The sequence below is a fragment of the Salvelinus alpinus genome, chromosome 21 (assembly GCF_045679555.1).
Source record: "Salvelinus alpinus chromosome 21, SLU_Salpinus.1, whole genome shotgun sequence".
In the NCBI taxonomy this organism is placed as follows: Eukaryota; Metazoa; Chordata; class Actinopteri; order Salmoniformes; family Salmonidae; genus Salvelinus; species Salvelinus alpinus.
In genome coordinates this window covers 37,718,192-37,731,161 of record NC_092106.1, presented here as the reverse complement: position 1 = coordinate 37,731,161, position 12,970 = coordinate 37,718,192, and the positions used below count along the sequence as shown (strand labels likewise).

General features: G+C 41.5%; 1 protein-coding gene across 2 annotated transcripts; it reads left to right on the top strand.

The window, feature by feature from the left end:
* The first annotated feature begins 556 nt into the window (after window positions 1-556).
* LOC139548301 (calcium-binding protein 39) lies at window positions 557-12,659 on the top strand. 2 transcript variants are annotated; one of them, XM_071357898.1, is made up of 9 exons: window positions 557-692; window positions 5,171-5,331; window positions 5,885-6,049; window positions 6,659-6,777; window positions 8,667-8,835; window positions 8,980-9,039; window positions 9,489-9,554; window positions 9,947-10,090; window positions 10,198-12,659. In XM_071357898.1, the coding sequence occupies exons 2-9, from the start codon at window positions 5,218-5,220 to the stop codon at window positions 10,384-10,386; spliced, it is 1,026 nt and encodes a 341-aa protein (XP_071213999.1). In that variant the 5' UTR covers window positions 557-692; window positions 5,171-5,217; the 3' UTR covers window positions 10,387-12,659. The 2 variants fall into 2 exon arrangements, with proteins under 2 accessions (XP_071213999.1, XP_071213998.1); XM_071357897.1 differs by having other exon boundaries at window positions 560-697; window positions 10,198-10,780.
* The last annotated feature ends 311 nt before the right edge of the window (window positions 12,660-12,970 follow it).

Below are 12,970 nucleotides of genomic sequence, written 5' to 3'. Positions count from 1 at the left end.
GGTGTAGCCTCTTTACTCTGGGAGAACTGTACACATTGGTCTCCCGGAGTGCCTTAATAAGGTTGTGCCTCACAGGGAAGTCAAGAATAAAGAGAAAAAGCATGCACGCAGAATTGCTCACCAAACATACTTTTTGTCTAGGGTGTGTGGATTCACCTTAGCCCTCTTTAGGTGTGTGTGGATTCCAATGATGTATGTACTGTATACACCACAGGAGGTTGGTTGCACCTTAATTGTAGACAGGCTTGTGGTAATGGCTGGAGTAGAATGGTATCAAATATGTGGTTTCCATGTGCTTGATGCCATTCCATTAGCGCCGTTCAAGACATTATTATGAGCCGTCCTCCCTCCTGTGATATACACATATTTATATACATCATTGGTGGAATCATTCATGCACTCTTTTCCTGGTGTACGAGTGCCTCCCTGTGGACACTCGCGAGCCCCATGTGCCGATGCTATAGCGTTATACGACCAGCGAGGGGCGGTAGACCTCGATGCCCAACCACATTGCTAACCAGTCCACTCGTACACATAAAAGGACTAGGAAACCTAGCTAGCTAGCTATAAAACATTTAAAACAGGGGGAGGCGACAAATAAGGAAAACAAAGGAGTTTATAATCCAACGGGACATAGCTACATTTCCGTTAGCTGTTCAAGCACATCGGTGGAGAGTGAAACGATCGAGTTTGTAAGGTTTGATATTATGTGTCGTTTAAATGACAATTAGCTGGTTTGCCTACATTGGACAATGTTCGCTAACGCCAGACAGTTAAAATAGCTGTCTAGCTAACGAAGTTAGCGAGCTAGCAGAGGTCTGTCAAAAGCTTTCAAGCATACAACGTTATTTGTTAGCTAACGTTAGCCTGGCTACAGTAACTTATCAGTATGAAGTTAGCTAGCTAGATATTATCTAGCTAGCTGCTACACACGATAAGTTAGCAAGACCTTGAACACAAAAAACTAACAGGATCGCCAAAAGTAGTTAGTACAGTAGCTAGCTGGCACGGTTGTCTATTTAACGTTAGTTGGCTAACTAGGTTTCTAACTAGTTAACTAGCCAGAAAGCGTTGCCGTTGTCTTAGCTAAGTTAGCAAGCTAGTCATATTTAAAGGCCTGTTGTGTATTTAGGCCTCCCGTATAGACCACAATATGAGCTAACGTTGGTTGGCAGGCAGGCTGGAGGGGTTGCACGATAATTGATGGACACGGATTGAAATCATCTGATAATGAAACTAAAATAGTACGTTAACCAAATAATTGACTGGCTAGCAAGGTAACTACCGAGTTATCAAACATTTTAGAACTAGTAGTTTGTTAGCTAGCCATCACGAAATATTGTGCGCAGACCCTGGCTGACATCTTCACCAGACACTTTTGTATTGTGCGGTTTACTGTGCGCTTGCTGATGATAGCTAAACTAATATGGCAATGAGCGGTTGATGCAATGTTTTATTGTGGTAGTGAATAGTTAGTTACCTATGCAGTTGCTAACTAACTAGTTAGCTACACGATATTTTCCAATTTAGCTCTCCAATGCTAGCCCGTACTAGTTAAATTAGGTACCAATACCAGTCTAGCAGGCTACCGGTCTCACACGAGTTGCATGTACTAGTACCAAAATCATAATGGAAAAGCACCATGCAACCTGCAGAGGTACAATTGTGAATGAGTTATTCCCTATCTAGTTAGTTAATACTTAACAGCCTTATGTGTTATCTGCTGGTGTACGTCATGCTAAAGGCGGTCACATTGGAGTAGAGCAGAGTTGCCCAAACTTGATTTTGGGGCCTCCCCTGGGTGCACGTTTTGTTTTTTGTCCTAGCACTACACAGTTGATTCAAATAGCTAACTCGCCAAGCTTTGACTATTTGAATCAGCTGTGTAGTGTTAGGGGGGGGTGGAACAAAACATGTACCCATTGGGGTGGGTTGTGGAAACCCTGGAGTAGAGAAGTGGTGCCTAAATTAACAAACTTTAGCCTGTGAGTGAAAGGTGGATTTACCACCTGGTGAAGTTGAAAAGTGTGCTGAGATTAATATCGAATTAGCCAGAGTTCAAATTGGGGGCGGGGGTAGATGTCAGTGTTTTCAATTTCAATCTGTTAACATGTGACACATCACATATGTGACCAGGCTAGGTCTTGCTTTAGTGCTGGTTGGTTATATCCTTGGCTCCAGTGCTGGGTTCTAATTCTAAATGTAGATGCCATGCCAAGACATAGGTCAGAGTCTGAGCCAGACTGTGCCAGACTTTGGGTTCACAGGTCAGGTGATGATCCCACCTGGAAACAGGTTGCCAAAGTAGATGACCGACAGACCGAGCTGGTACATCACCCTGGGTCTCATTTAGTATCCACTGCATTTTGGCATTGGTGTAAAGTACTTGAGTAAAAATACTTGAAAGTAGTACTTAAGTAGTTTTTGGGGGTATCTGTACTTTACTATTTATATGTTTGCTAACTTTTACTTCACTACAATTCTGAAGAATATATCTGCTTTTTACTCTGTACATTTTCCCTGACACCCAAAAGTACTTGTTACATTTTGAATGCTTAGCAGGACAGGAAAATGGTCTAATTCACACACTTATCAAGAGAATTTCCCTGATTATCCCTACTGCCTCTGATCAGGCAGACTCACTAAACACACATGCTTCGTTTGTAAATTATGCCTGAGTGTTGGAGTGTGCCCCTGGCTATCCATAAATATTGCCATCTGGTTTGCTTAATATAAGGAATTTGAAATTATTTTTTACTTTTAATACTTAAGTATATTTTAGCAATTACATTTACTTTTCATACTTAAGTATCTTTAAAGCCAAATACTCAGGTATGACAATTAGGTACTTTTTTCACCACTGCATTCTGGGAGTAACTTCACTGGTCTTGACTGTACACATAACATTGCAATTGGAATCCTTGCTGTCTTTTGATAGCTGAGGACAACTCAACCCCACTCTCTTATATCGAGGCAGAGTTGAGCATTGATAACAGGTCACATGATTTGCTAGCAACAATATTAAGTGCCCATCAATCAATACTTTTATTGAATACAACTACCTACTTTCCTAATTTGTGTTGCTCAGTGCAAATGTGCTTATGCCAATTGGATCTCAGTTTAGGTAGTATTTCAAGGGCACTGCTTCTCCAGTTAAGCAACACAATTGACGAAAGTTGGTTGTATTCAAGTTTTTATTAAAAGTATGAATTTTAGTACCCCGCGGAAGGACCGCAGTTAGGTACCAACAGGTACAGGTAGGCATTTTAAGAATGACAATTTTTACAAGTATCAACTGATGGTGACTCGATGTTGTTGCTAGAAAATCACACGACCAGTCATCAATAATCAACTCTGCCTCGATATGAGAACAGAGTTGAGACTTCCTCAGCTGTCTTTGGACTACCTGTATCGTCATGTCTGTTTATAAATGGGGGACATTTTAATTTGGTCACCTTTCTGCACCCTTTCCATACAAACAGCACACCCATCCCTTCATGGTGTGAGTTCAACCCTTCCTTATCTGATCTTCTGCCAGACCAAGGAAGCCAAATTTAACACCAGGGATGTCATTGACACCTTGAACAGCTGTGATGCAGCATATATAACCCCACCCATGTCCCAGTTACCTAATATCAGTAGGTAGATCCAGCTAAGGCCTGTATTATAAAAAGTGAATGGGTAGGTCATGGAATGTGGAAATTTTGATGGGGGTGGAGGCCATAAAAAAACGGAACTAACCATGAGGGGCCGCAGTTGCTCGGGGGTCTGCTCCCCCTGTGCAATTCTACACATTTTGCCACTGGGTGGAGAGAAGATTTAGTGATTTTAGAACTAATTTCATCCAATTCTACTACATTTTGCCATGGGTCTGAGAGGAAAATTGGCTGTTTTACAGCCAATTTCCGGCAATTCTAAACATTTTGACATAGGGTGGATAGAAAGATATCATTAACGGCATACATGAGTGAGACTAACTAACAAAATCAAATGGGGCCCCCAAGCCGGTAATTTGAGCATGATAACAAGTTTAGATAGCTGGCCACTAAACTAACTTGTCAATCTAAAAATTGACTGACTATCAATGACTGACACAGCAAGAGAAACTGCTGATGCACAACCAAATGTAGAAATTGCACCCTGTGTATTCTACTATTCTAACTCACAACAGTAAGATGAGACCCTGAGTTCCCTATTTATTTATTATATATTTTTTATTTGGAAATTCATCCCAGGGATGCCAGTTTCCCATCCCCGTCCTAGATAAATGCTCAGTGAGAGAAGTTCTGACACGTCCCACTGAGGGGCTCATGCATTCCCCTGGCTCTCACTGCTCTACGCCCTGACTAGATAAGGTTATAAGCACATTAGTTTGTCTGGGTAGGGGTGTGAGTTGAGAGAAAGGATATGTGGCTGAACAGTGGTGTGTTTGTGTGTTAACTACACTATTGGGGAGAGGCTGGAGAAGTACCGGTAACAACATGAGGGGTCATGTAGAGGCCCCTTTGGAGTAGGGTAGGGCAGAGGACATTCTACCTCTGGTCAATGATTACAATCAGTCATGTCTCAAGCAACATCACCTCCCCTTATGATGCAACTGGTCAGTAAACCAATCAATAAAATCCATAGTTACAAAGTAAACAGAATTCCTGCAGTTAGCCTGCCCTTTCAACAACCTCACACACAATTAAAGTAATGATTCTAATGCTTGATATCAAATCTCAGTATGAAGGTGAGAATCATTTTGCTTTCAGCTGTTTCTGTCTTCAGATCAATCTGTTTAGCCTGCCCCTCTACAACCTGTTGTTTCTTAGCTTTATGAATCTTAGTGTCAGTATGACTTATGAATTGTGAATCAGTAGGCTATGTTGTATCTTGGTATTGGTATGATGAATAGTGAGTCATGTAATAAGTGCTGCCTGCCTTGTGTGTTGTACTCTGCCCAGTATTATAGTCCCCAGGTAAACTCCTGGCCCTGGGTTGGTTCATGGGAGAGGTCTGATTAGTACCTTTGTACTGATTGGCTCCTCCTCACTGACTCAGAGAGCTCAGTACCGATGCAGTTTGAACAACTTCTGTCACACAGTTTGGTTTAGTCTTTCTCTGCGGATCCCTTGCCTTCATTATCCCCTTCAGTTGTTGATATCGTTTCTCTCTCCCCTGTGGATAGGTAGGACTGTGCACTCGCTGCTTGGTCGACCACGGTAACTCACCACCATGCCGTTCCCCTTTGGCAAGTCCCACAAGTCGCCGGCAGACATCGTCAAGAACCTGAAGGACAGCATGACGGTGTTGGAGAAACATGACATCTCTGACAAGAAGGCTGAGAAGGTAAACAACCAATACACACACACACACACACACACACACTGATACAGACGAGTGCCTCCTAGGTAAACCTCTCTCCCACTACTCTAACATGACTAGTGACTTCAGAGATTCTATGGAAGCCATGGAGTGGGGAATTTCAAACCTGTCCCTCTGAGTTTGAACTGACTACAGTGTAAAGCAGGGCTCTAAAACCCTGTTCCTGGAGACATACCCTCCTGTATGTTTCCGCGCCAACTCCAGCTGTAACTAACCTGATTCAGTTTATCAACCAGCCAATTATTAGAGTTAGGTGCCCTAGATTAGGGTTGGAGTGAGAACGACTAGAGACGTCGGTCTCAAAAACCTGTTTAGGGTTTAGTTTCCTTTCCTTCCTTTCATAACAAGCCATATCTAGACTGAAAATAGTGTATGATGGGATCATTTCAGGACAACGTAGGATGGTGGGTGTTTGCTAGATCATAGAAAACACTATGGTGACTGATGGAGAGCTAGCTAATGTAATGTAGAGAGCTAATTTCTCCTGTCTCTGTCTTTTTTTTGTGTGTGTGTCCAGGCCACAGAGGAGGTGTCTAAGAGCCTGGTGGCGATGAAGGAGATTCTGTATGGCACCAATGAGAAGGAGCCCCAGACAGAGGCGGTGGCCCAGCTGGCCCAGGAGCTCTACAACAGCGGCCTGCTCAGCACCCTCGTAGCTGACCTGCAGCTCATCGACTTTGAGGTGAGACACTGTTTCTTTCTGTTTGTCTGTCTTTGAGACAGATGCAGGGATATGAGAGATTTCTTTTGAGATGCTGACTAGAAAGGTGGGTATCTTTGGGACGGAGAGACATTTTATGTCAATGTACAGAAAAAGACAAGACTGACTGTTCTCTTTTACTGGCACATGGACAGGCTTTCACTTTTTTTTCTTTGCTTATGTGTGTGTGTTTCACTGAGTCACCTTATCAGCCTGAGTCAGTGTGGTGTGACTCCTCTTTGACAAGCTCAACCTCCATCATTCAGTTGGTCTATGTCATTCTCACCCATCAGAAGAGACATCTGTCTTGGCTATTCCTGCTATGGGGAGGCTGAATTTGATAATAGGTGCAAAACCACTCAATGATACTATTTTGAAATGTGACGATTCACTAATGGTGCTAATGGGTGAATATGTTTTGTCACCATAACATGTATAAGAACATTGCATTCAGAAAAACTTCACTATTAGAAGTTCAAAATACGAGAACTTTGTTTAGTAACTACTGCTGGAAACCATGTCTGTTTGAAATCTGACCCCTTGTGATTTTTCACACCTTTCCAACATTCTGTCATTTCTGTTCACCATCAGGGTAAGAAGGATGTGGCTCAGATCTTCAACAACATTCTGAGACGTCAGATCGGGACGCGGACGCCCACAGTGGAGTACCTCTGCACTCAGCAGAACATCCTCTTCATGCTGCTCAAAGGGTGAGGTCTGTGGCACCTAAACCTACACTACAACCTGTTATTTACAATGTTGGGGTGTGGTGCTTTTATGTTAGGTAAAAAGTGGATAACTTTTAAGTCAGTCAAGTTAAGTTTTATTTGAAGGGAATTACCACATTGTCTCAATACACTTTACAGAAGGATTAAATCAATCGAAATGGAAAGATAAATATTGCAGAAATGGACAAACAGCAGATATTGATAGTAATACCTGAAGACATTGACAGTGTCCTATATCAGGGATAATTTTGTTCTGGAGCGGATGGTCGGAACATAATTACAAATACTTTGTAGACTGCAAATAGATATGTTTGACTGAAACATAAACATTTCAAACCTTTGTGTACATTTGTATACGATCACGTGTTTCTGTATTATGCGTGGAAATAATTACTTGGAGCTGATTTCCAGTGTTTGTAGTGTTTTATGCCCCCCCCATAAGAAACCTGGGGGGGCCAAATAAAATCCCCCGCAGGCTTCCAGTAGGGGATCCATGTCCTATATCCTATTTCAATGTCCTGTCATTTACAGTGTCATGGGTTGTAGTGTGCAGTCTAGGGTTGGCCCGATTATTACCATAGCATCGTGATGTGACAAACAATGGTTTAGCCTATTTGAACTTGACTGGTACCTGCCGTAAAGAACAAACTCTCGCAGGGCAGCACACAAGTGACATTCTGAGTAATTGTCCTATTCCTGTTTGCTATAACCTATTTCAATAAATGTGTGGTACGGAAAGCAAGAGAGGAATGTAAGGCCAGACATAGATCATTATGTTTTTAAATACCGGACACTCCTTAACCATTTTGTGTTTAGCTATTTTAAAACTTGGCTTGTATTCCCTTCTTTCTCTCCATTCGATAGGCTATATGAATATGACTGAAGGCTATGCTTCATTGTGTTGTGCATGGCTTTCTCATAATCAATCAATGTAAAGGAGTTCAATCTGTTATTTTTATCGCCTAAACAACGTAGCCAGAGGACTAATAATGAGGGAGAATAAACCATATCAATAGCCTATAGAACACCTAATGACCAGTTTTAATCAAGTTTAAGCTTATTAAGAAATAAATGATCAATGCGGACCATGAAAATCCTTCCAAGCGAGGTTGAAAACCAAATGGCCAATAACCTATTCTTAGGCTAGTAGGAGGTATATTATAAAAGCTTTACGACAAGTTAGTTATGAACGTTCGCTTATTTCCCAAATATTCTAGCCTACGATGGTGTTGTACTAAAGTTGTGGCTTTCAAAAATGAATGAAAGTCTCTATAGCCTAAGACTAGGCATTGGGTATTGTCAATCACAGCTTTATGTTAGAACAAACAATATTATGCATTTTTATATTACTTTGAGGCAATTATTATTCAGTTGTGAAGACTGTAGACTGCTATCCAGCTCATGATGTAGTCCTAAAACCACTCACTACAGTTCTTCATCAGTCACTGCTCCATCACAGCGCGCCACACACATACACACACACACACACACACACACACACACACACACACACACACACACCTGCTCCATGCTAAAGCTCCTCCACAAGAAAGGAGTTTTATAAAAGATGTGCCTGCTCTTGGCCTCTAACCAGGCTTTCAACATTATCTTTCATCATAAATCATCCAGTTGCATTCCATTTCATGTTGTAGCCCAACTGTCGTTTTTAGCAGTTTTTAAAAATATATATATAGAGTAAAAAAATATAAATAAATGTGTGTGTGTGGGTTTGGCCAATAGGGGAGGGTGATATCATCATATCACAATGTTTTATGGGTACGTAATCACGATACAACAGGTTGAAGTCGCCCAACCCTATTTGCATCGTATTAACTGGATACCTCCTTCCTATTCCAATGTCCTCCTGGCAGGTACGAGTCTCCAGAGATCGCTCTGAACTGTGGCATCATGCTGAGGGAGTGTATCAGGCACGAGCCACTGGCCAAGATCACCCTGGGGGCCGAGCAGTTCTACGACTTCTTCAGATACGTGGAGATGTCCACGTTCGACATCGCTTCAGACGCATTCGCCACTTTTAAAGTGAGTTTTTGAAGAAGAAAAAAATATATTTTTTTTTTCTTAGAACTGTATCTCAGTATCTCAGGACTGTGAGTTTCTTGGGACTTAAATAGAGGGCCTGTATTTTTGAGCTCATTGGTTAAAATACCTGTGTTGTTCTTCCAGGACTTGCTAACGAGACACAAGATTCTGAGTGCAGAGTTCCTGGAGCAGCATTACGACAGGGTAAGTCCGGGTTACATTGTGTTGAAATGTAACCCGGTAAGAACACATCTCCATGACGCGTTTCTTCAAATGTTCCTTTCGCTGAATAGCAACCTGTCACGGTTAACAGAGCTTTTTAAGACAGTCTGAGGTCACGCCAGGACAAGCTGAGTTTATTTGTGCTAAACCCCAGTCTGACTATTTCAGAGACATCTCTGAGATCCATAAAGTATACCAGGGAATATGGAAATTAACTTGCAAGTGGCAGCACAGTACTCAGGAACTGTTTTTCTCCTAACATATACGCCAGGCTTTTGACACAATGTGGCTGTTCTGAATACAAGGCAGCTCCCTGTCTATCAGTGCTGGAAGATCACTAGTTGGCTTGTCACTGAGTTTTCAAACAAGCAGATGCACTCTGAAATAGCGGCTTGACATTCACTCTCGATTATTGTCTTTCTCCCCTCCAGTTCTTCAGTGAATATGAGAAGTTACTCCACTCAGAGAACTACGTGACTAAAAGGCAGTCCCTCAAGGTAAGAACGTGGGTTCTGTTCCTGTTGTAAACACCTCTCATGTAGTATTTCTATGCGTATGTTTTTAATGGCTAAATATAGAGGTGGTCTCTTACATGGTGTTTGGTTACTGAAAATAGCAGCAAGCTGACCGATGTAGCACCACCCTGTGGATGGAGTAGGTTTTAGATTTCATCTGCCTGGTAACGTCCTCTCCTATTTTTGCCAATGCATAGCAGTATCTTCACTTTGCCTTGTGTAAACCCAACTATAATGATTAAATCTATTTTATATAGTTTTAGTGGAATCTTATGGTTCAAACATGGCATTAAATAAATAATTACTTTTTCACCTACCCCAGACTGTAATTGCAATTAATACTTAATGTTTTTTGTCACTCTGAAACAATTTAGTTGCTGGGAGAGCTTCTTCTCGATCGACACAATTTCACCATCATGACGAAATACATCAGCAAGCCAGAGAACCTCAAGCTAATGATGAACCTTCTTCGGGACAAAAGCCGCAACATCCAGTTTGAGGCCTTCCACGTCTTCAAGGTAAAATAAAATAAAAAACAGACTAGCACAAGGCTATAGTAGGCGGTGCAATTTGACTGAGTTGAGTTGGATTGTAAGAATCATTTGTCCTCTTCCTTCCCCTGTAGGTGTTTGTGGCCAACCCCAACAAGACACAGCCCATCTTGGACATTCTTCTGAAGAACCAGACCAAACTCATCGAGTTCCTCTCCAAGTTCCAGAACGACAGGACGGAGGACGAACAGTTCAACGATGAAAAGACGTATCTGGTCAAACAGATCAAAGATCTGAAGAGGCCAGCCCCCCAGGAGGCCTGAGGGAGGGGCTTAAGGTGTCCAGACAACATCTGGATAACAGACATGTCAGCAGCTGCTGCTGTTCTAGTTTTTCCACCATTTGAGGAAACGAAACAAAAAAATAATGCACCCACATCAAGTCATCAGGAATTCTCCAGCTCATTCTGCTGTTCAACACAACGGACATTAGATTTTTCTTCTGATTTATTTTTCTCCTTTAAAAAGAAGAGCTGAACATAATAGATGCTGCACATTAAGACATGTGGAAGAGTAACATCAACAACACAACAAAGGTCATTCAAGCAAATAGTAACAATGAAATCTACTACATCTGAGCGCTATGCAGACTTCTGACGCACACACATATAATGCTATAATATCAGCATAAAACTTGAGATGGCAAGGTACTAGCAAAGTGAACATTGGGGTGTTGGTTGCATGCCTTGTTCAAATGTGACAGATCCATGGCTGTGCTTGGGGCTAAACGCTGGCTGAGAGATTACATTTCCAGTCTTGCCCTGTCTACTTAGTGCCACAGACGGCAAAAAGCACATACCAGCTACAACTCTTATCTATGCCTTCATCGTGCGCAACAGTGATGCATTTTAAAATGGGCTCAAATGGCCTCACCGAACCATGCAGCTATTGGTGTTGTGAAACAGCACAAAGCAGATGGTATGGATAAAATGCTAGATATTATTTCGGTACATGCCTGAATTGGGTTTCTTTTTTTGTTCTGGGAAAGGGTGAACATGTACATATGCCATTAGTGTTGTTTTGCTTTGTAGATTTTGTTGAAACATTGACACATGGCTATACAGTACTAGTCAAAAATGGACACCTACTCATTCAAGGGTTTTTCTTTATTTGTGCTATTTTCTACATTGTAGAATAATAGTGAAGACAAATTATGAAATAACATATGGAATCATGCAGTTACCAAAAAAGTCTTAATTTTAGATTCTTCAAAGTAGCCACCCTTTGCCTTGACAGCTTTACACACTCTTGGCATTCTCTCAACCAGCTTCACCTGGATTGCTTTTCCAATGGTCTTGAAGGAGTTCTCACATGCTGAGCACTTGTTGGCTGCTTTTCCTTCATTCTGTGGTCCAACTCTTCCTACCCATCTCAATTGGGTTGAGGTTGGGTGATTGTGGAGGCCAGGTCAACTGATGCAGCACTCCATCACTCTCCTTGATCAAATAGCCCTTACACAGCCTGGAGGTGTGTTGGGTCATTGTCCTGTTGAAAAACATATGATTGTCCCACTAAGCGCGAACCAGATGGGAATGCGTATCACTGTAGAATGCTGTGGTAGCCATGCTGGTTAAGTGTGCCCTGAATTTTAAGTAAATCACTGTCACCAGCAAAGCACCCCCAACTCATCACACAACCTCCATGCTTCACGGTGGGAACCACACATGTGGAGATCATCCGTTCACCTACTCTGCGTCTCACAAAGACATGGCGGTTGGAACCAAACATCTTTAATATGTACTCATCAGACCAAAGGACAGATTTCCACCGGTTTAATGTCCATTGCTTGTGTTTCTTGGCCCAAGCAAGTCTCTTTCTTATTGGTGACCTTTAGTGGTTTCTTTGCAGCAATTCATCCATGAAGGCCTGATTCACGCATCTCCTCTGAACAGTTGTTGATGTGTCAGTGTTACTTGAACTCTGACACATTTATTTGGGCTGCAATTTCTGAGGCTGGTAACTCTAATGATCTTATCCTCTGCTGCAGAGGTAACTGGGTCTTCCTTTCCTGTGGTGGTCCTCGTGAGAGCCAGTTTCATCATTAGCTACAAGTGCTACTGCACTTGAAGAAACTTTCTAAGTTTTTTAAAATTCTCTGTATTGTCTGACCTAAATGTCTTTTAAAAGTAATGATGGACTGTTTCTCTCTGCTTATTTGAGCTGTTCTTGCCATAATATGTACATGGTCTTTTACCAAATAGGGTTAGGGGTCTGTATCTTCTGTATACCATCCCTACCTTGTCACAATAGAACTGATTGGCTAAAATGCATTAAGAAGGAAATTCCACAAAATAACTTTTTTTTAAAGGAACCCCTATTAATTGAAGTGCATTCCAGGTGACTACCTCATGAAGCTGGTTGAGAGAGTGCAAAGCTGTGAAGGCCAATGGTGGCTACTTTGAAGAATCTCTAATATATGAATTTGTGTAACACTTTTGGTTACTACATGATTCCATGTGTTATTTCATAGTTTTGATGTCTTCACTATTATTCTACAATGTAGAAAATAGTAAAACTAAAGAAAACCCCTTGAATGAGTAGGTGTCAATTTTTGACTGGTACTGTGTATATATATTTGACTTTAAATCAACAGTTGTTTTTTTTGTTAATTCTAATCAAGTACATTTTTAAAACAGTGACAGGGGTAAAATCAGACATTATGTGTTTCATTTTACTTCTGAATTGAAATGGTTTTTATTTGTACATAACTTCCAGCCAGGGCCAGCTCTTACATTGTTAACCATTAATAATAATTAGTACAGCTGAGGAATGTCATGGTATTAGCCTGGATCTCTTCTTAATCCTCTTTTTCCGTCTGTATTTAAGTAACTCAGTTCAAATGTGCTGG

Excerpts from the sequence above, each read along its gene's own strand:
- LOC139548301 (XM_071357898.1), top strand. The coding sequence starts at position 5,218 with ATGCCGTTCCCCTTTGGCAAGTCCCACAAGTCGCCGGCAGACATCGTC. Across the intron at positions 8,836-8,979 it reads ACGCATTCGCCACTTTTAAA|GACTTGCTAACGAGACACAA; the intron begins GTGAGTTTTTGA and ends TTGTTCTTCCAG. Across the intron at positions 9,555-9,946 it reads CTAAAAGGCAGTCCCTCAAG|TTGCTGGGAGAGCTTCTTCT; the intron begins GTAAGAACGTGG and ends GAAACAATTTAG.